The following is a 23,030-nucleotide window of genomic DNA, read 5'->3' as shown; positions in this document are numbered from 1 at the left end:
TATGTTCTTTGACTCCCCCTTTCCTATCCACTCCCCAGAAGACATGTTAAGTGAAATATACCAGGCACAGAAAGATGGCGTACCATGATCTTTCTGATATGTGGAATCCACAATAGTTGAGCTCACAGAGGCAGAGAGTAGAATGGTGGTTATCAGAGGCTGAAGGTTATGTGTGGATTTTTCTCCTTTCCAAATCCTTCATGGCCAGCCTGCCATCGTAAAATTAACCTCAAAAATGAAAGAGTCTGCTAAGAATGAACTGCACTTTGATGCATCATACATAAGTGGAGTATAACTTCTCATTTTTCTGATTATACATGATGTAAAAGGCTTTTAATTTTGAGATAATTATAGATTCATATTATTATAAAATGTTATACAGAGAAAGTCTCATGTACCTTTTACTCAGTTTCCTTTAATGGAAACATTTTGCAAAATTAAACTACAGTTTCACTATGAGGATATGGATTAATCTTACTCAGATTACTCCAGTTTTTTTTTTTTTTTTTTTTTTGTGTGTGTGTATGTGTACAGCTCTGTGCAGTCTTCTGACATGTAGGTTTGTGTATCCATGTCACAATCAAGATACAGAACAATTCCATCATTACTAGGTGCTGTGATCCACACAGCATCAACAAAGGATTGGGGCGATTGGAGATGGAAAAAAACAGAGACAAAGAAACACAGGGACATTTTCAAGTAATGCTAGGAGCAGGTGGCACACTGCATTCTGATGGAGGAAGAGCGACCCAGAACTAGTTCTGCAAGTTTATATTATAGGGTCTCATAATCACGAAGTTAAACTATAGGGGCATTGTAAATCGCTCAAACTTTGTGAGTTATCAAGAGGCTTCTTTGTACACTAAAAAGTGACAGAGCTAGAAACACTTTTGCATCTATCCTACTGTTGCAGTGTTAGGAACATCCTGCTACTATTCTGCTGCATCCAGGAAGCTCACTGTACTAGAATGCCTGATAACTGTTCGTGTCAGAGCCAAGTGTCAAGGCTATTAACAACCTTGCCTTTTGGCAAGCAATGTTTCCCAGGCTTGGCTTTTGCCAACACAGCAGGATCACCCAATGACCTGGGGTTCATTTGCTCTCCACAACTAGGATCTCTGTGCCACTCTTTATACCCAAGTCTCCCTCCCATTCTTCCTTCCTCCCACTCTCTGGCAACCACTCATCTGCCCTCCATCCCATAATTCTGTCATTTCAATAATGTTATGTAAGTGGAATCATGTTGTAGATGTAATTTTGGGATTGGCTTGTTTTACTCAAAATAATTGCCTTGAGAACTTTCTTATTTTTATCAGATTGCTTGGGAGGTTATCACACAATTAGTAAGGTGTTTAGTTTGTTGTTTTTGCTGTGACCAAAGACCTGACAAGAACAAGGAAAAGTTCATATGGGGGCTCATGGTTTCAGAGGTTTCAAGACAGCCTGCTCAATTCTTGGGGACTAAAGGTGAGGCAGAACATCATGTCTGCCTCAAGTACCACAAGAGGGAAAAGAGAGAGAGAGAGAGAGAGAGAGATAAAGAAGAGAGAAGAGAGAGACTACTTCACTCACAGGACAAAATATACCCCAAAGCAATGCCTCCTTTATCAGCACACTACCTGCCTATCCTTATCACCCAGTTAATCCCTATCAGGGGATTAATGCACTGATTAAGTCAAGGCTCTCATGACCTAATCATTTCACCTCCAAACCCTCTTTCATTGTCTCATACATGAGCTTTTGAGGGACATCTAATATCTAAACCATAACAAAAGGTCATATCTTTTAGTTTCATAGGATTGTTGAGTTAACAATCTGCTTTAATACATGATATTCCTCTTGATCCTCTCAAGATGGCATAGAAAGTAAAAGTTTAAAAAGAAAAAAAATAAGTTTTTATGAGAGTTTTGACATTTTCTAGGTGTAGCAGAGATTGGCTGGCTGTCTCTCAAACCCACTCTCTCCTCCTCTGAGCCTACAGCTACACTGCATTACCCAACTTCTCCCTTGGAAAGGTGTGGCCGTGTGATGATTCTGGACAATGAGAAATGCCTAGAGGACTTGAGTTCTCATTCCTGCCTTGTTCATAAAAATTCTCCCATACATGCTTTCCCACTTTCTTTTGTGTTCTGTGACAGTCTTGGAAAACCATGGCAAACTTAGGGGGACCAACATCCCTGATCAAACTCTTAGCATCTCTTGAACCATAGAGTTCTGAGTCAGCACAGATGTGGGGCAGCCTCTGTGCATTTGAGGGCAGTGGAGGGAGAGGGATAAGGAGACAGTAATAGTTTCTTTCCTGTCGTTTCCTCTAGGCTTGGCTGGGCTGCCTTCCTGCACCACACAGTCCCCACACACTCATTCAAAGCAACAGTCTCAAGTCTCCTTAGAGGTTGCTCACAGTTTTGTTTGCATTTTAGGGTTTTCTTTCTATAATTCTCCTGGAATTAAACCTGAGGATGGGGACTATGCTGATTTGGAGTCTTGTTAGGTATTATTTGAAGTTTTTTTTTTTTAATCCATGAATTAATTTTATTTATTGCTGTGGCTATAAAAGAAAACATTAAAATGGAAGTAAGAAAAATAATTTTCTGCTTATCTTAACTAAAACACATTCTTTTTCTTTTTTTCTTTAAAAATATATTTTTAGTTGTAGATGGACACAATATCTTTATTTTATTTATTTATTTTTATGTGGTGCTGAGGATCAAACTCAGTGCCTCATGTGTGCAAGGCAAGTGTTCTACCACTGAGCCACAACCCCAGCCCCTTGTTTTTCTTTTCTAAAGATGGTTTCATACTTAAATTATTTAGATTATGCTTTCTTTTTTGAAAAAAAAATGCTAATAAATAAATCTACTCAGTACTGCATTTGTTGAACTGATGTTTATCGAGCACTTCCTATTACATGCCACTTTGCCAGTTTCAGCTGGTTTAATAAAACAGTTCTGCACATCCTTGATCGCAGACTTTTCTATGTACATTGTGAGCTGAATTTGATAAGCAAGGAGCAATCAGGGATTCTGGAAAACATGACTGTTGCCAAGTGTTTCTTCACAGTGACATCAGTTCCTTTTGGTATCTACCTTAGGAGGTGAGTTCGGAATTTCATTGCTTGTCCTAATCCTCCTACTTACAAGAGAAATTTGAACTGCTGCTGAATCCAGATAAATAATCCTGTGTTTCAGCAAACAGGATCCCTACCATATGTTGTATTTCTTGTATTATAGAATTCCTATGATCCGGCTGGGTGAAGGAGCTTTAGCTTCTCTACATAATCATATGAGATAAAATGCAAGTTGAATAAAAAAACAGAGTTCAGGGCAGGAAAATGAAGGACTGGGTTGACTAGTTAAGACAAGTACAGTTGTGTCTATTCATGGGTTGCAACCCTCCTGAGTCTTCCTGCCAACTTTTCTTATCATTTCTGCTCATCTTCCTTTTCTCATTATCACCATTCAAAGATGTTTTTAGTTCTTCTTGTTTCTTTGGTTTACCAAGACAGATGTTGTTGAAGTGGCATGTTTATCAGCTGAGAAAAGTGATGGTGATTCTTTCCACATGAATAGCTGCAAATGAAAAATGGCTTCTGGAACTTACCTCTTGACAGCATAGAAGATTTTATCTCCTTCCACTTCCCTGGTCCCCGACATGACCTGTGTGGATTCTGAATGATGCTCTGGGCTTTCTTTTATGTTCTTTTTCTTTTTTTTCTCTTGAAGAGGACTGGCCAGTAAAGTCTGTTCTTATATTAACATCCTTTCCCAGTAAGCTCTACCTATCTCCAGTCAAACTTTGGAGAGGTGGTTTCCCTCAAGAAAAGATTTTCCTAGCATAATTATGTACCTTGCATTAAAAAACAAAAGTCATTTCCTTTAAACAAAATTTGAGTTCAGTGGCAGTAAAAATAGTTTATAGATAAATTAGATTTAAGAAATAGTTCTTTATGAGGCCACGAATGACTAGGAGGTATTTCCTTTCTAAATTACAGCATTATTCTTCTGCAAGGGTTCCTAAGGCAAGAGATTGATATTAAAAACTCAAAATGGATTCAAATTTTAACCCTAGATGAGAATACCTCCTATAACACCATAAAAATATGAGACTTCTCTCCGTCCCAACAGTACTTTCCAGCTAGTATTCACATCTAGTGAGCTGTCATGCATGTGGACACATGATTGCTCACTTGTCGCTCGTTTGCACATCCACAAACATGCATTCTGAAAGGAGATTTACCCTGTGGAGCAGAAACTAGAAGGCTAAGTGTGCACAGCTGCTTTTTGGCATAACTTCCTGAAAACAAAAGGAATGGAAGAATCAGAAAATCTCTAGCCACCAGGAGTAGACAGTGGTACCCTTACCTGGACCACCAAAGAATGGGTACCTGCTAATCCCTTTGGAGTAATTTAACTCAAAAGTAATTTATATTTGACAACTTTCTCTTCCTCCTCCTCCTCCTCCTCCTCCTCCTCTTCTTCCTCCCCCCTTCTCCTTCTTCTCCCCCCTCCTTCCTCTCCTTCTCCTCCTTCCCCTCCTCACCCCACACCTCCTTCCATATTTACTTGTCTACTTATATTGTTATTGTCCTCTTATTCCAACTGAATGTGGCAAGGAAGAAAGCTTGACTAGCTATGTGGTAGAGGGACACAGGTCCAGAACTGAATTAGAAGTTCTGGTATTTAGGAATATAAATCATCATCATCATCATCTCCTCCTCCTCCTCCTCTTCCTCCTCTTCTTCACAATACCACTATATTTGATTTTTAGCATTTCCAAATAAATTTTACAATAAGTCTGTCATTATCTATGATCTATGAGAAATGTATGGGGAATTACAATAAATCTATAGATAAATTACATTTCTAAAATTTAGAATTTTCTGAACATGGTTTATCTTTCCATTTCTTTAGCAAATTTGAAATTCTGTAAGTAACATCCCTCAGTTTTCTACATATAAGACTTTTAAGTCTTTTGTAAGATTTATTCCTAGATTTTTTTTTTTTTAATTTCAATGCCTTTTTGGACAGTACCATTTTCTAATTGTTTATTGCTATTTATACATTGACCCTGCTAAGTTCACCTCTTAATTATAATAGTCTATTTTCAAATTCTTTTAGATGCCCTATCTAGATATACATTAATCTATAATGACAGTTTTACCTTTTCTTTCTAATTTTTATGTCTTTCATATTTTAGCATAATGTATGATGTTTGCTTTAGCTTTTTTTTTGTTAAAAGCTCAGTATCAAATTTAGGAAATTCACTTTTATTCCTTTCCCATGATATGTATCTTGATTTTCTCAAATTATTACAATGATCATATATTTTTATTTTACTATGTCTATTAAAATAATGAATTACAATTATTCACTGATTATATATTTTAAAACAACCTTGAACTTTGCTCAGTATTTTTTTTTATCACATCAGCCTCAACTTGTTCAAATTTTATTTAGGATTTTTGCATCTATGTTCATGAGAGAGATTGGCCTATTAACTTTTTTTTTAATAATGTGCTTGTTTGATTTGGAAATTGAGTATAGTGCTTCATAAAATGAGTTGGAAAGTGTTTTCTCTTTCACTATTCTCTGAAATATTTTATGTAATTTCTTCTTTGAATGCTTAGATTAATTCATTAGTAAAGTGATATGTATCTATAGTTTCTTTGTGGGAAAATTAAATTATAAATTAGTTTCTTTAATAGATATAGAATTATTTTTATTTTATAGTTTTTCTTATGTAACTTCTAATAAATTAAGTTTTTTTATGGAAATTTTCTATTTTATCTAAATTTTAAGTGTGTTTGTAGAAAGGTATTCATGATGTTGTTTATAAATGTCTGTAGGATCTTGAGTAATTTTTTCCTTATTCTTGATATTGGTTATTTGTACCTTTTTTTCTTGCTCACTCTTACTTGTCCTATTAGTTTCATTAAAGCTTTTTCAAAGACCCTGCTTTTGCTTTGTCGATTATTTCTCTGTTGGGTTTGTTTTCCACTTAAGTTTTCTTGTGTTTATATTTTGTTTTTACTTTTTTGAACTTGTTCTTTTTATTACTCCTTCAGATGAATAATGAGATGACTTATTTTGAGACTTGTTTCTTCTCTAATATGTTCATTTAAAATTATACATTTCTTAGCTTGGACTAGACAAAGGGTAATGAAGGGAAGGGAACCGGGTGGGGAAAAGGAAAGCAAGTAGAATGATCCGACAGAACTTTCCTAGCCTTGTGTTTTAATTCACAACCAGGGTAACTCCACATCACATACAACCACAAGAGTGGGAACCTAATAGAATAAGTTATACTTTAGGTCTGTATATTCTGCCAGAATACATTCTACTGTCATGGATAACTACAAATAAAAAAAGATTATGTATTTGCTTCTAACCATGGCTTTACTTGCATGCCACTAGTTTTGATGCATCATAGGTTCATTTTCATACAGTTAAAATTATTTTCTCATTTAAAATCTTTGCCCTACGTGTTATATAAAAATATATATTTCCGAATTTCCAAAATTTCGGAATATTGCCAGTGATTTTATTTTGTTTCTGATCTCAAGCTTAGTTCTACTGTTGTGGAATTCATTGAAATCTGTTGAGAATTTCTCTAGGCCCCAGCCTGTGGTCGGTTTTGATAACTATTATATGTGCACTTGAAAAGAGTGGTGTGCTGGTGTGTGGTGCTCATTACACGTCTGTTAGGTCACTTTTGTTAATATTATTTAAAATCTTCTACAACTTTACTATTTTTAATAGTTAGCAAATTACATAGAGACCTATGTAAAAATATAAAAATGATTAAAAATATAAGCACCAAATTTTTTATCTACATCAAGTAGGTATAAATTGGAGCACTAGAAACATTTATGGCATTAGCAAAGGCAAAAAAGTACATATCTAGGCTATTTTTGCCAGTTGTCATTGTTGTTGTTGTTATTATTATTATTATTATTTGGTACTGAGGATTGAACCCAGGGTGCTTTACTACTGAGTTCTCTCTCTCTCTCTCTCTCTCTCTCTCTCTCTCTGTCTTTAATTTTATAATTTTTATAATTTTGAGACAGGGTCTTGCTAAGTTGCTGAGTCTGAACTTGAACTTGAGCTCCTCTTGTCTCTATCAATTTGCTGGGATTACAGATGGGCACCATTGAGCCTGACTTGCCAGTCATTATTTTTGTTGTTGTTGTTTACTTTTAATTCAGTGGTTACTAAATCAGCAAAACACACACTCCCAAAAAGTTCTTTCCCCAAAATTCTTTGAAAGCCATCATCTATACTATGACCCAATTCATGCACACCCTATCGAAGTGTTGTTCCATGAAAGAGAACATTCATACCACACTGTTCAGGTTATTCAGTAAACTCCATTATGAATCAAATATGCATCCCTTGTTATCTGTGGGAGATTGGCTCCAGGATCCCCCCAAGGATACCAAAATCTGCAGGTACTGAAGTTCTTTGTGTATGATGGTATACATCTCAGTTATGTTTGTTCAGAACTTCACATATCCCTCCTCATATTTTAAATCACCTCAAGATTACTTAAAATGCCTAATTCATTGTTGTATTGTTTAGTGAGTAATACCAAGAAAAAAATCGCTCTGTACATGTTCAGTGCAGATAGTTATTTTCAGCATTTTCATCTGGGGTTGGTTGTATCCATAGATGCAGAACCTGGGATACATAGGGCTGATGATGGTATAGTTTCCCACTTACCCATGAGCATGCTCCTCTATTGTATGGTTAGATCTACCTTTCTAAGGTGCAGTTCTTATCATGCTACTCTCTCTTCCCTTTTTAAAAAAAGTTCTCCTTGGGTGCTCTGTTATCTCTAGGAGAAAAGTAAATTTCTGTAGCTTGGCATGCTAAGACCACTATGGTCTGGCTTCTGACTTCTTCTGAGGTTTCATATCTTGATGTCATGCTCTTGAGTTCTGGAATTCTCTGAACAGATCAGTTTTCAGGTTGCTCTTTCAGTCCACCATGCCTCCATCCCATCTTGTGTGACTGACCTTCAAGACAGTTCTGATGTCATCTTCCTTCGGGAGACTCTATCAGATTGGAGATTCCTCTCTTTTCGCTTTATTTGCCCCTTGATACCTCTGCCATCTCACGGTCTCCATAGTGCATATTCATAAACTAAGTCCTCCTCATCCAGGGGAGGAGCACATTTCCCCCTTTGTGTTACTGGAGCTTCTCACGATGCCGTGCACAGAACACTCAGATGTTGAATGAATAGTTCAAGTGCTGCCATCTTAACCAGCTTGTCATTAATTATAGAAATAAACCAAAAATCACCCTGGGTGCTATGATCAGATGGTCTTAAAGCATCATAAGTCTGAAAGTTGCTGTAGGGCATACCACTTGGAGGAGTCATTTTAAGTTATTTTCTATGGCATTTAGGTAAGTGGCAGGGGACAGGAGTGGCAGAGGAGGTGGGTGTGAAAAGTACACAGAGACACCTGTGCCTTACAGACACACGGATGTGATGAACTAAAAAGGAGATTTTTTTTTTTTTTATTATTCAAATGAGTGTTTTCGGCTCATGATTCATCGGATCATGTAAGAGAAGTGCTGTGAAGGATCCCGTTCCCTTTCATGTTCTTTCAAACTAAACAAAGCCTGTCTGAGACAACAGCCATTGTGGGCTACATGGTATTTTAGGAACTGCTTAATCTATCTGCAGAAAGCATAACCTTGGGCAGAATGGACAGATGTAAGAAAATGCATTTCTATAGCTTTATACCCTATTGATTTTTGCTTGTGTTTTTTGGATGATTTCATTCTAGCAGTGGCTGAAGCTCATCAAAAGTACCCACTCCCACAATGTAACACTGAAGGGTTCTTAGGGCCTCCACCTGGACAGGGAACAAAGCCCAGTTCAATATAGGGTGTCTTTTGTTGGCTTGTTTTGGGCACTGGAGATTGAATTCAGGACACTCAACCACTGAGCCACCTATTTTGTATTTTATTTAGAGACAGGGTCTCACTAAATTGCTGAGTGCCTTTCCATTGCTGAGACTGTATTTGAACTCATGATCCTCCTACCTCCCAAGTCTCTGGGATTACAGGCATGGGCCATGGTGCCCAGCTTAGAGTATTTTTTTTTTTTAATTTATCAAGTTGATCCCTTAAGTTGCCTTCTGATGAGGTCCACCCCATCAGTCCCAGGAACTGTGGGGAATAATGAAGACTTTCTCTCTTCCCCTTCAATTGCCTTTTGAATTCTAAACTAAGACATTCAGGCCTCTCACCTAGTTTCCCTCCTCCAGTGCATTTCTTCTTCCCCAAACAGCAGTGGTCCAGGGACTCCACATTCAGGACTTGCTGTGGACTTGAGGGCACGGAGAGCTGGAGTGATGCAGCTGTCCACTATGCCTTACAGTAGGGAAGGAAGCAAAGGGGTTATGGGAAGAAATGGAAGATGTGCATCAAGACCCAGCAGCTCATCCAGGATGACATTCTACACTGCCCCACAGAGGCATCTTGCCAAAGCTTGGATGCATAAGCTCTTCCTAAAATGGTGTTGTACTTTTACACTGGAAATATTATCTGGCAGCCTGTGACAGAAATGGATGGGGCGCTGGAAACTATGAACAGTCACTCAGAAGAGAAACTTTATTTTTATTACTTTTATTTCCTTCTTTGCTCCCTTCCTCTCTCCCTCCCTTCCTTCTTTGTGAATTTTATTTTGAATGCCCATGAAATAAACTCCCATTAGGTGCCCAGACCAAAAATCCTTTCATGTAGGATTAATAAGTTAGATATCCATCTTTCTCAAAATGCAGGCTGTCACTTACAAGGGGACCCAGCGTGTGGCCTTTTAGATGGGACGAATTTGCCTGGAGAAACGTTTTTTTTGCACTTTATTAGGAAAATTAGGGAAGCTACTCTTCCCAGAATTTAACAAAAGTATTTTACTACATGAGGGTAAAACGTCCTGGTTACTTTATCAAAAACTCTTTTTAAGATGGATCCATTATGGCCATTTTGACAATATCAATTCTGCCTATCCAAGAACATGGGAGATCTTTCCATCTTCTAAGGGCTTCTTCAATTTCTTTTTTTTAGTTCTCTGTAGTTTTCATTGTACAGGTCTTTCACCTCTTTTGTTAGATTGATTCCCAAGGTGCTTTTTTGAAGCTATTATGAATGGGATAGTTTTCCTGATTTCTCTTTCAGCTGATTCATCATTGGTGTATAGAAACACAAGTAATTTATTTGTATTAATTTTATATCCTGCTACTTGATGAATTCATTCATGAGTAACAGAAGTCTTCTGGTGGTATTTTTGGGGGTCTTCTAAATATAGATTCATTTTGTGGGCAAATAGGAAAAGTTTGGGCTCTTCTTTTCCTATTTATTTCCCTTTGATTTCTTTCTTTCATCTAATTACAAAAGAAAGAGTTTCAAGAACTATGTTGAATAGAAACAGTGAAAAAGGCCTTCCCTATCTTGTTCCAGTTTTAAGAGGAAATACTTTCAATTTTTTCTCCATTTAGAATGATGTTGGCCTTGGGTTTAGCATATATAGCTTTTACAATGTTGAGATTTGTTCCTACTATCCCTAGTTTTTCTACTGTATGGAACTGGAGACTATCATGCCAAGTGAAATAAGCCAATCCCCGCAAACCAAAGGCTGAATGTTCTCTCTGATATGTGGATGCTAACACACAATCAAGGGTAGAGGATAGAAGTTCATTGTATTAGAACAAGAGTAATGAAGGAAAGGGAGGGAATATGCGAATAGGAAAGGCAGTAGAATTAATTGGACATAACTTTCCTATGTTCACATGTGAATATACGGCCAGCAAAACTCCATATCACGTGCAGCCTGAAGAATGGGATTCTAATTAGAAGAAGTGATACCCCATGTATGTATAATATCTCAGAATACACTCTACTGTCAAGTATATCTAACAGGAACAAATTTTTAAAAAAGATGGATTCAGGTCTAGAGAAAACCCGCACTTTGATGAAAAACAGGGAAGGTTGTTTATTCCCAGGAATTTTGAGAATTTTTGAGACTAGTGGATAATAATTGTTCAGTAGTATAAAAGCTCTTAGAAACTCTTATGCCCAAGAAATAGCAGTTTTACCGAATAGTAGGTGGTAGGTGGGGGAAGGCAGGGCAGGGCAATGTTCTTAATGGGAAGAGTAAAGAGCTAGAGGGGAGGGTGGGCTGGGGGCCAGTGTGGTAGCAGCCACTGAGCACCAGTCTAAAGCTCAGCAATATCGGAGGGAAGGGTCATCTGGAACTCCAAGAGTCTGAGTGGCATCTACTTAAAACAGATGGCTGACAGCTGCAGCTTGAATCTTACATGGGTTTTGGGTCAAACAGGAGTTGGGTGTTTAGCAAGTTGCTGCTGCTTCTTCTTCTTTTTTTTAAATTGTATTATTTTACTATTGTCATGTTTCATTTCTTTTTAATTTTTTTCTCTCTCAATATGTTCACTTTTTATTACATCAATTCCAGGCTCCACAGATCTATGCTTTCTTGAATTTTATTGAGCCCACAGCAGATGCTTCTTAAAATTGACTGCTGTTTCCATGGGTGAATTTTCTTGTTTTCAAGAAGCAAGTCCTTTCTCTGCCTTTCAAGTGCTGCTGTGTTCCTCTCCATCTTTATTGCTGAATCTTTTTATAGATTTTTTTTTTTTTTTTTTATGTTTAGTCATCCTTGAATCAGGCGAGGTGACTGTCAACTGATGACTTTTCATATACAGAGGGTGGGTTGTCCCAGGTTCCTTCCCCTCTCTGCTAGGAGGTTGGTGGAGTCTTCCGCTCATCTCAGAAACTAGAAAGGTCCAAATCTTTGGTACCCCATACGCATCAAAAAGTACTTTATTTCTGTGTCATTTTTTTTTTTTTCCTGGGGTTGTTGAAGCCATTTTGCTAGGAGTTTTGTTTCCTGCAGCCTTCCCTTGATTAGGGCTTCACATTGAATATACAAGTGTGACTGCCCAGGGTCTGGCTGGCACTACTGATGGCGTCATGGAGAAGCCCCTGCTGTGCCGATTTCCTGTTAATTGTGGCACAGAGCCTGGGCCTTTCCAGTAGGGCTGATCTGAATCTCTGGGTGGGAATCCAAGCTGTGCTTTCTCTGGGAGCCCCTCCCTGTCTCTGGTCTAGAGGTCTGGCTTCCTAGTAGCAAGATAACACCATATTGATTCTCTCAATCTATGCTTTCCCAGGAATGGGAATTGTTAAAAACAGTGGATATAAATCCATAGACCCTGTGGTGTTCTTATTTCAATTTTTTTTTTTTTTTTTTTTGTCTATTAGTCTCTGGTTCATGAAAATGGCATAGGATGTTTATAGTGGCGATAGAGGTGTATTTTAGGAAGTGTCAGCTCAGTTCTACACTTAGTTCTTCTTCTTCTTCTTCTTCTTCTTCTTCTTCTTCTTCTTCTTATTATTATTATTATCATCATCATCATCATCATTATGCCAGGGGTTGAATCCAAGGACACTTAACCACTGAGCAACATCCCGAGCCCTTTTTTATTTTTTACTTTGACACAAGGTCTCACAGTTTACTTATAGTCTCACTGAATTGTTAAGGTGAGCTTTAGCCTGCAATCTTCCTGCCTCAGCCTCCTGAGATGCTGGGATTACAGGTGTGCACCATTACACCCAGCATTAGCATTATATTTTATCAGCCACTTCTTTAGGGACTCTTTTGAAACTACTCATCTACTTTGTCAAGTTTGGCTTAGTTTAATTGAGGCTGGGAATCCACCATCCACTTCACTGGAGACCCAGGAGTGTACCAAGCCTTACAGCTTGGATTTGCATTTGTTTTCTGGAAAGCATATGAATGATAACATTGTAAACTTTTTGATGCCTAAGAATATCTTTGTTGGTTTTGCCTATCCATAACAATGCTACTCGTTACAGATATAAATATCTTCATTTATACTGTACTATTCTACAAAACTGATATTGTTAAATTTCTTTCTGGTGTTAGACACGTAGCTGTATAGGAGCAGCTTGAATTTCTGTTACTTTCGAAGCAGTACATTTTATTTTCTCAAAGTTTTTTCAGTTCTTTATTCTTTGGCATGAAAAATTAGAACAGCCTAGGTGGGACGTTTTCATTTATGCTTTTCTGATTTTCTTAGGTCCCCTGCTTACTCAGGTTTTAGTGCTGCCTTGGAAAACTTGTTTTGATTAAAGCTGCTTTCTGTTTATTTCCTGTGGAAGCTTTATTATAGGCAGATAGCATCTTCTGGTTCTTCTATTAGTCATATTTTCCCTCATTATTTTCTTCTGTTTTGTTCTTTCCTCTTAGGTTTTAAGAATTGAAACGGGTCCTATCAGAGCTTCCTGGTAGAATCTTTAAGCTCCAATTGAAGGAAGAAATTTTTTTAAAGTTTAAATCTGCTCTCATTTTACTCCAGATAGCTTAGGGGTAGGTGGGCCCCATGAGGTGAGAATCAGAACTAGAGACAGACTTAGCCAGGAATGTGCTGCCAAAGAGCCTCCAACCCTTTTTTAGAACAGCAGTCAGGGCTCCAGGCTGCAATCTCCCCATTCTTTGGCAGACTGGCTGTCCACTGTGTTTGAGTGACTGGCAAGGCCTGCCAGACCAATTCTGTGTCCTGTCCTCCCTCTGACATCCAGAACAATTCCGAGAACTGGCAAGGGGATGTGCTGGACTGACGGTCACCTCCAAGTCTACACAGTCCTCTGCTCATTTCCTTTGCATATTTCTTTGTCACATGTTGGAGTTTCAAAGTTAGATGAGTTTCAATTTCATCTCTATTTTGCACCACTTAAATTCCTAGAGATGTTCTTTGTATAGTCTCCTTTTTACCTACTTTTTAAGATATGTCTCAACATATATGGACCAAAGGCTGCTGTTCTCTATGGCCAGTGATCAGGGTCTGGTTGATGAGAAAAATGTTTATTCTTGTTTCATGATGGCAAAGAAATATACATTTATTTGATAACTTGCTACTTTGATCCCATAAGCCTTTTCCTTTCAGATATATTGAAATTAATAAGACATTCAGTAACTGCAAATTATGTCACCATAATCGTCCAATTCTTTGTTGCCTCTATCCTAATGAAACCCATATCTTTTTTCTCTAGGTTACGGTCTTTGGTCAAGCAATTAGAGAGAGGGGAGGCTTCAGTTGTTGACCTTAAGAAGAATCTGGAATATGCAGCCACAGTGCTTGAATCTGTATACATTGATGAAACCAGGTAAGCTAAAGATGACCAGTGTAGTTAATAAAACAATGCTAAAGTTTTTAAATAACTTTTTAAAAGTTGTCCTCCATAGCAAGTATGAGCTATTATTTAAATTACTGGCTTTGATGAGAAGAAGATTACCATTAAACAGGGTCAAGAGGGGGGAGGGAAAGAGAGAGAGAAGGGAAATTGCATGGTAAAGGAAGGAGACCCTCATTGTTATACAAAATTACATATAAGAGGAAGTGAGGGGAAAGGGGAAAAAATCAAGAGAGAGAAATGAATTACAGTAGATGGGGTAGAGAGAGAAGATGGGAGGAGAGGGGAGGGGAGGGGAGGGGGGATAGTAGAGGACAGGAAGGGCAGCAGAATACAACAGATACTAGTATGGCAGTATGTAAAAAAGTGGATGTGGAACCGATGTGAGTCTGCCATATGTATACGGGGTAAAAATGGGAGTTCATAATCTGCTTGAATCAAATGTATGAAATATGATATGTCAAGAGCTTTGTAATGTTTTGAACAACTAATAATAAAAATAAATAAATAGATAAATAAATTACTGGCTTTGGGCCAGGCAAGGTGGGGCATACTTGCAATCCCAGTAGCTGGAAAGGCTGAGGCAGGAGGATCACGACTTCAAAGTCAGCCTCAGCAATTTAGTGAGGCTCCAATCAACTCCTGCCTCTAAATAAAATGTATATATAAAAAAGGGCTGGGAATGTGGCTCAGTGGTTAAGTGCCCCTAGGTTCAACCCTTGGTACAAAATAAATTAATAGACAGACAGACAGACAGACAGACAGATAGATAGATAACTCGCCTTGAAACAACTAGTTTCTGCAAGTAAATGAGACAGATCTGGACAAGTCCCTTCTCCTCTAGTCCTCCTCATCTAGAAAAAGAGCTAATAAAACTCCTCTCACATAGCCATTAGGACAATGAAGTGAGATAATGTACGAGGAGAAAAATTAACAATTGTGGAAAGGTTTCTTATTCAATGTAGAGTTTCACTGCAGTTATTACATATTGTTAATGGACGTCTAAAAATCGTACTTGTCCTAATTCACAATATCCATCAGTAGTTGGAGGCTCATGAAGTGGAAGAGAAACACTTGCTCCCCTTAAGCCTACAGTATCCATTCTTCAGTCTTATGCATGTTATTGATTTTTCTTAGCAGATTTTTCCACATGGATTATCCAAAATATTAAAGTGGTTTCAGGTACTAAAAATGCATTTGGAAGTCACAAAATTGCTTTTCTTTTGAAAAATGTTGAGATGTTGAGTAAGAAAGGCTTTATTTTTTTTTCCCCTAATTTGCACAGGTTTCTCTGTCAGTACTTGTGATGTCTTAGTTTCCTTTGCCAATTCCAATCTGGAAGTAGTTCACTGTAATCTAAGGCTTGCATGGTTTATTTTTGTGATGACATGCTATGTTACTAATTTAAGGCAATTTGCTATCACAGGTTTTTTTTTTTTCAAATATTTTCTTCCCTTCTTCCCAATTTATGCATCTAATGCAAAAAAGAATACTTTTGCAATGATACCTGCTTTTACTGCTTGTTTTCATTATGAATTAATGTAGTATGAAGTGTAATTTTAGGTTTTATTATAGTACAACAATTTATGTTCCCTTCTGGTGTCTGACCTGTGAACAAGTTTGACAAACCAGCAAAGCACAACTGTCAGATGGCTTACCTCATTGTGCTCAAAAAAGAATGACATTATTTTGTAAATTTTGCTTGAATTCAGATAATAAGTTACCCAAATCACAACAACCCAGTTCTCTGAAGTAATGATCCTAAGTGATGTCAACTGATATTCTTTCTAAATTAATAGGTAACAGGAACTAAATGTATAATTAAAACCATGTTTTTAAATAATGTCACATGGTTCATCTATAAAATTAAGTTAAGCCTCCTTGTGAATGGATTTTTAAAGGGAAGTTTTAAATTTTATTCAAACTCTATAAACCTTCAAGGGTTAAGGACACTGGGTACTCCTAAAGTACAGTGCGCCTACCACCTGTGTGGAGCCTCAGAGGGAATGTGTTTAATTCTTCTTCTCCCTTTATTCCATGTTTAGTCAGCTTTCCACCACTATAACAAATACCTAAAATCATCAATTTATAAAGAGGAAAGATTTATTTTGGTTTCAAGTCAGAGTCATGATTGACTAGCTCCATTGCTTTTGGACCTGTGACAAAGTAGCATGTCACAGTGGGAATGCATGGTAGATCAAAGCCGCTCACCTCCTGACTGGGAAGTGAAAGGAAGAAAAGAGGCTAAGTCCCACAGTCTCCTTCAGAGGCATGCTCCTAATGACCTGAAGACCTCTCACTAGGCTCCACCCCTTAAAGTTTCCATTACCCCGGAAAACGCCGGTGTCTGGGGACCAAGTCTTCAACACATGGACCTAGAGCATTCAGTGTAGTCAGGGGAGCCAACCTGAAACATCAATAGTGAGTTTCTACAAGCTTTATCAAAATGGAACTGTATATTCTGTGGCCAATTTTTTTGCACCTGTTTTGAAAAGAGAGTTCTGACTTTAGATTTAGTCTCAGTGTCCTGATTAAATTTCATGTTCATGTTCAGGAGACTCCTGGATACAGAGGATGAGCTCAGTGACATTCAGTCAGATGCTGTGCCTTCTGAAGTCCGAGACTGGCTGGCCTCCACCTTTACACGGCAGATGGGGATGATGCTCAGGAGGAGTGAGGAGAAGCCCAGATTCAAGAGCATCGTTCATGCAGTGCAAGCTGGAATATTTGTGGAGAGGTAAAGATGTTACTCGTTGTCATTCAAAGCAGCAAAAGGATTGCCAGCTTCCAATAACCAGAAGCTTCTTCTTAATGTGGTTCTGACATCTTTATAAATGCAGAAAATTCTGGGTGGAAGCAGGTAGTCTTCATTGAGAGATGGCAAAAACCTTTATTTTAATCTCTGCAGCATCATTAGGACAGACTTTATTGTTTGCTCAAAATTCTTTTTGATAACCAGAAAAAAATTAGTTTGAGTTCAATGTCTAATGTTTAAAGAAGGAAATCATCTAATCCATCATCTTTTGGATCAGATGATGGGTTGGTGAATGTGTCTACCTCTGAAACAGGTCAGGAGTGCTTTGAAGTTGCTGACCCAAGGAGGAAAGTTCATTTAAAAGGTGTGAGTTCCCCGTGACACTTCAATTTTGTCATCTCTTTGAAATTGAACTGCTCTGCTACTCCAGAAATAGATTTCCTTTTTCCTGCAATCCCTATTGGGCAATTATACATTTTAGAAATGCCATGGTGAGTTGAAAGTTTGCCTGGGACATTTGGATAGTTCTAAAGAACACACTTTCCTAAATGGGTTGCCCACAGGGTTCATCATTCAGTTTCAAATACTGTACTGCCTTCCATCTTTGATGTACTATATGTTTTTCTACCAGAACAGGTAACCCATTTTAATAATTTAGTTTCCAATCTGGGCAGCTAGACTTAACATTTTTTTGTGTGTGTGTTACCAGGGTTCACATGTTTGAGATTGCTTGAATATCTTTTTAATTTAACAGTTAGGCCACTTGAATGACTGTGAAAAATATCAAAAAAGAAATTTTAGTTTCCTTGGATCAGCAGACAATTTGACTTCTCATTATTTGCCAATATTTTGTGTAAGTCTGTGGGCTGCTAATCATTTTTTTGTAAGATATCACATTGCATTTTTCCTCTCTGATTTTGCCAGAATGTATAGACGGACATCAAACATGGTTGGACTAAGTTACCCACCAGCTGTTATTGAAGCATTAAAGGTAATACTGATGAAAAGATTTTACAATGTAGATAGTATCTCATAGAAAGTATAGTTGAATTTTTTAGAAAATAAGGGGTTTCCAATTAAAGTTCTTTTCCCAGTTATTCCTGACTTTAATCTTTCATTATCATTTTCTTATCTGTTCTAACATTGTCAATACATTTTCAGCCTCTGTCTTCCTATTTTTTTAATCAATCTCTGTGTTGGTTTTTTTCTTTCTTTCTATTCTTCTATGGGAGTTTAGTTTTATACATTGATCTGAAATTATGAGATTAATCTAACCTGGATCATAGGAGGTGTTATGTCAAAAGTATTATTCAACATTAGGAGGCTCTTTGGTGATTGTAATTGTATCATTCCCTGTTTACCTACTCCAAATCCACTTTACAGATGAAGAAACTAAGACTCAGCAAGATTTTTTGAAAAGGACAGAGTCAATTGGAAACAAAGATAGGGTTTGACAGCAGAGTGCCTACCACATGGTAATGTCTCAGTAACGTTTTATGGCATGAATGTATGCCTCCAGAGTTTGTGGATATATACCATCCCCATATGTTCTACAGTTTTCCCAAGACTCACACTGAGCCAAATGCTCCATGGAAAGTCATTCAAATGTCTATGCTCAACTGGCCTAGATCCTTCATAGTTACTACCAATCAGACAAGCTTTTGAAATTGTATAGAATATCCCTAAGAGCCTTTAAGCTGATATGTTCCTCCAGGTAGAGTTGGTATAAATCCAGGTGTGCCAAACCCAGTTTAGCTCTGGATTCCAAGGCTGGACTGTGTAAAGGCCCAGAATCACTGGGCTGGTTGACACTGTAGGGTGTCTACACATAGAACTGGTTCATTTTCTTGGGGGGACACTGTAGAATTCTGACTTGTGCAAAAATTGTTGTCTTTCTCTGAAGTCTGAAAAGGCATGACTGGCTGATGGTGTAACTTACCCAGTAATAAAATAGAATTGCAGGTGGGAGTTCTTCATTAATTTAATGTCAGGCAGGAGCCCTGGAGGACCCTCTCACTTATGTATTGATAGTTCTTCCTCTTGTCTCAGACACATTCAATAGTTGAACTTAGGAGACTATATATAAGCAGATTCTCATTTCCAATTTTTCTGTCTCTATGTGTTTTGTCTCTTCTTAGCTCATCTTAAGAGCAGAAAGGCTACAGTAAGAAACCATGTGTTTTCTCTCATTCCTCCCTAACTATCACGCTAATGCCCAATACATCAGTGTAATGTACAGTGATCTTTCCCATTTAATCAGTGGAATCGCTTCATGAGATCCAATGTTTTGTAACAACCACTATGAAATTGCATTGATTTTCATAATTGAACCTGAAATGTTCAGTGAAAGTCTTGGGAACATTAAAAGCATACTTTAATTTTTAATTTCTTCCTTTATCATGAACACAACACAGGTGGGTATACTGATACTGAGACATCTATGAGACTATTTCTTCCAAATTGGAGCTTCTTTTCTATGCAGAGTAACTGGGAAAAAAACTCATGGAACAACCTGTGATGTGCACAAATTGTTATTTTATACTTAGGGAAAAGAAAATTCTCAGATGCACATATGTTGTCTTTCTGAAGGAAAAGGGAAAAGATTATTCAAACTAGGAGTGAGTACTAGCTCTAAATTGCTACCCTTCTCTACATGGATTGCCAATATGTGCATGAAGGTTAAAGCTGCTATTTCTTTTGGCCCTACCCCCTGTTGTCTGGGAAAGTTCAAAACCTTTTTACAATGGCATATTTTTCCAGTTCCCCAGACTCCTGATTTATTTGCAGTGGATTGGAGGTGAGTTGGAGAGAGAGATTCTCTTTATCTCTCTCTCTCTCTTTTTTTGTATAGTACCTGTTGGGAAAAGAGGTCATTTCCACCTCCCTGCTAAGAGTTTATATAGAATCACTGCTGTTCTCTTCTATTGCAGAAAATTTCTCTAAAGACTGAGAAAATACAATTCATTAAAATAACCATTATGCTACTATCATGTTAACTTTTGTGGCTAATATAAGAACATGGCTTAAAATGACATTTAAGGAAGAGAACAATGAGCCACCACCCAGCTCTAAATTTGAAATAGGTTGCAGTTTGTTCTTTTATTTTTTTTTTCCCATTCAATACGTATTCACTTCTAATTTGAGGTATTTTATCTCCAGTCTCCTGGGGTGGGGTTACTGGAAAATGAACAAGTACTCTCTTCTTTAGAACAGCAGCTGTCTGTGGCTCAGGAAGCAACACCTTGGATAAACTCCAGGTTTAAAGTGGGAGGAAGTGAGGAGGTTGAGGCTTCCTTTTGGCTGTGTGAACAGGAAATTGTCCTCAGGCAAAATTTCGTAAAAGAGGGAGAATGGTTTGAGGCACTTCATCAAGATGCTTGTTAAAATGCAGATTCCAGGCCCAGGATTCTTCAGTCTTGTGTCCCTCATCCTGAATCAACATTTTCAGTAAGCCCCCTAAAAGGTTAGAAAAATCACAATTAAGATTTCCCTAAAATGAGGGGCCAAAGAGAACTTCCCCCTCATATACAGTAAATACATCACTCATCCTCCCATTTCTCAGTACTGATATCCTGATAAATCTTAACTTTTTACTATGATAATCTCAATTTCCAGTGATAGAAAGGGTTGTTTTTTTTTTTAATTCATCCTGGAGTCTAGGATTAAAAATTGTCAGGTGTGACAAAGTGTTTTCTAACCCACTGAGTTGTCAGTGGCCTTTTCCTGAGGACTAGGGATCAGACAATGGCTGTGACTCATGACAGTGCCCATTTTAGTAACCAGGGTAAAGCTTTAGGTCTTGAGTAAATCTTTAATGACTTGCTGTGTATGGCCTGGGCCCTGGCTGGGTATTTTGAGGATGAGACCTGGGTCACAGCACAGACTCCCTGAGTTTGCAGTGTCATCTGTCACCAGTGAGATCTCCAAGGCTTGTTACCTGGTTTTGCTACTGCATGGCCATAGACAATTTCCCAGTCTCTCTGAGGCTGCTATCTGCAATGCTGGAAGAGGTGACACCTTTTTCTAGAGTTGTGAGGTTTTGTGAATGTATATAATCACTTCACAGAAACTGTGCTCAGTACTCAGCGCTCTTTCTTTAGTTTTTTAATGGAAGGGTCATGAAGATTGAAGTGAGGTTACCTCTAAATGTGAATTGAAACAATTCAGTTGAAATCCTTAAGAAACATTTTTTGTTCTCCTATGAACAGATGTTTTCCTGTGCCCTGGCTTTCAAGAGACAGATCCTTGATGACCTTGAGATGAATCTGACAGGTGGAATGTTTAGAGAAGGACAGGATTGGGAAGTGATGAGAAAACAAATGACGGTTGCTTCAATTGTTGAATAGACACGCTGTTGACTATGTCTACAAGCAGCTGGTTGTGCTAGGTCAAAGGCACTTCAGATCATGTTTACATGTATTTTGGAATAACTTGATGGACAAATTAGAACTTCATAGATGGTTTATCAAGTGTGTGTTCCACCAAGGTTTTCCCTCTTTTCAGTAAGGTGATATATGGATTTGAGAACTAGATCCCAGGATTAGTGACTTCTGAAGGGTAGCATTTTTCTGTCCTGTGAAATGAAAAGCTTTCTCCTTATTTTCAGCTCAGAAGACTGAGGTGACATGCTATTAGGCATACTTTATCCATGCGTGTTCCTGAATACTTTTAAATGAGTTAACATTGTCAACTGTAGACTAAGAGGAAGTCATTGGATGATGTGGACAGAAGAGAAGATTGAAGATGAAGCAGCCCAGGGACTCATGAGCTCCCTAGCGGTAGCTCAAGGGCTTGATTGGAAGAGCCTGAGCATAGGCAGTCGTTTCTGTTTCTGATCTCATTCTACTTGTGTCCTAAGCACTTACTTGAAGGGTCTTAGGGAAATTAGGCAGGTGTTGCTTTTCTCATCTGTAAAATGGGACTAATGTCACCCACCACTTAGAGTTGTTTTCAGGAAAATTACATACTTATCACAGAGCTTAAAGCCTATCATGCAGTGTGCACTCAATAAATGATGGCTTTTGTTGCTCAGTAATGAGATGACCTGATTTTTAAACAGAAAATTCTAGGTAGGACTAACAGATTGAAGAAAAATTTGAAAGTGGAAGGTAAGAGTCTTGGGCTATGAGATTAACAGGGAAAGGCTACAGAAAGACTCAAAAATGGGGAGATTGGTAGCTCAATAAATGACTGTAGACTAATACATTCTTCCTCCCTGCCCTGTCCTGCAGGATGTGGACAAGTGGTCCTTTGATGTGTTTTCCCTCAATGAGGCCAGTGGGGACCATGCGCTGAAATTCATTTTCTATGAATTACTTACCCGCTATGATCTGATCAGCCGCTTTAAGGTCAGTACTTCATTAAAAAGATAAAAAATAAATAAATTGTACCTGTTTGGTTCATCCTCATATGACTTTTGGATTTAAGACCAAGAGAATACTTTAAAATAGGTCCAAACTGCTCTCCGTGACTCAGAGCGCATCATTAGGACAAGGCTATTGGGCTTTCTTCCTGGGGATACTTTTCATTACACCCAGGCTGGCAGGTCTCAGGGACAGTGAGAGGCTGGAGAAGCCCGATCAGATGCCTGTCTTCCTAGAAATACAACCCAAGCCTGCAATAGCTGAGCTCCCCTGTGGGGGCTGCCTGCGGCTCTCATTTCAGCATGACCTCGTGTACTATCGACCACTGCTGTCAGCACGGCAGTAATGGAGACAGAGTGAGCCTCCGCTCCTTCTGTAAACTTTTTTTTCCACCCATTGGCTCATTCAGACAAATACTCTCACATATCATCAGTGACAGACCATTGGTATTTCCCAGCCATTCATGCTTCAAATTAATTCTTCATGTTAAATAAAGAGCATGACTCATCTCCAGTGTTCTGCTCCCAGCTCAGCCATCTCATACCATGGGCTCTCGAGGTCAGGGCAGGTCCTCCAGGGAACCTGTGTATTCATCTGCTGACATGTCTCTGATCAAGCTCTTCAGACTTCCTGCATCAGATGGACAGGCCTTCGGAAATGCAGGGCTTTTTC

General features: G+C 38.2%; 1 protein-coding gene across 3 annotated transcripts in view; it reads left to right on the top strand.

Annotated features, from left to right (window-relative positions):
- The window catches only part of Pde1c (phosphodiesterase 1C), a 511,610-nt gene that overhangs the window by 376,406 nt on the left and 112,174 nt on the right, over positions 1-23,030 (top strand). For all 3 annotated transcript variants that reach the window (XM_076863774.2, XM_076863776.2, XM_076863775.2), the window contains 4 exons: positions 14,100-14,213; positions 16,795-16,977; positions 17,920-17,986; positions 22,227-22,343. In XM_076863774.2, coding sequence (XP_076719889.2) covers positions 14,100-14,213; positions 16,795-16,977; positions 17,920-17,986; positions 22,227-22,343 — 481 coding nt within the window. The remainder of the gene's footprint in view (positions 1-14,099; positions 14,214-16,794; positions 16,978-17,919; positions 17,987-22,226; positions 22,344-23,030) is intronic.

The sequence above is a fragment of the Callospermophilus lateralis genome, chromosome 1, assembly GCF_048772815.1.
Source record: "Callospermophilus lateralis isolate mCalLat2 chromosome 1, mCalLat2.hap1, whole genome shotgun sequence".
In the NCBI taxonomy this organism is placed as follows: domain Eukaryota; kingdom Metazoa; phylum Chordata; class Mammalia; order Rodentia; family Sciuridae; genus Callospermophilus; species Callospermophilus lateralis.
This window is presented reverse-complemented; position numbering and strand designations above follow the sequence as displayed.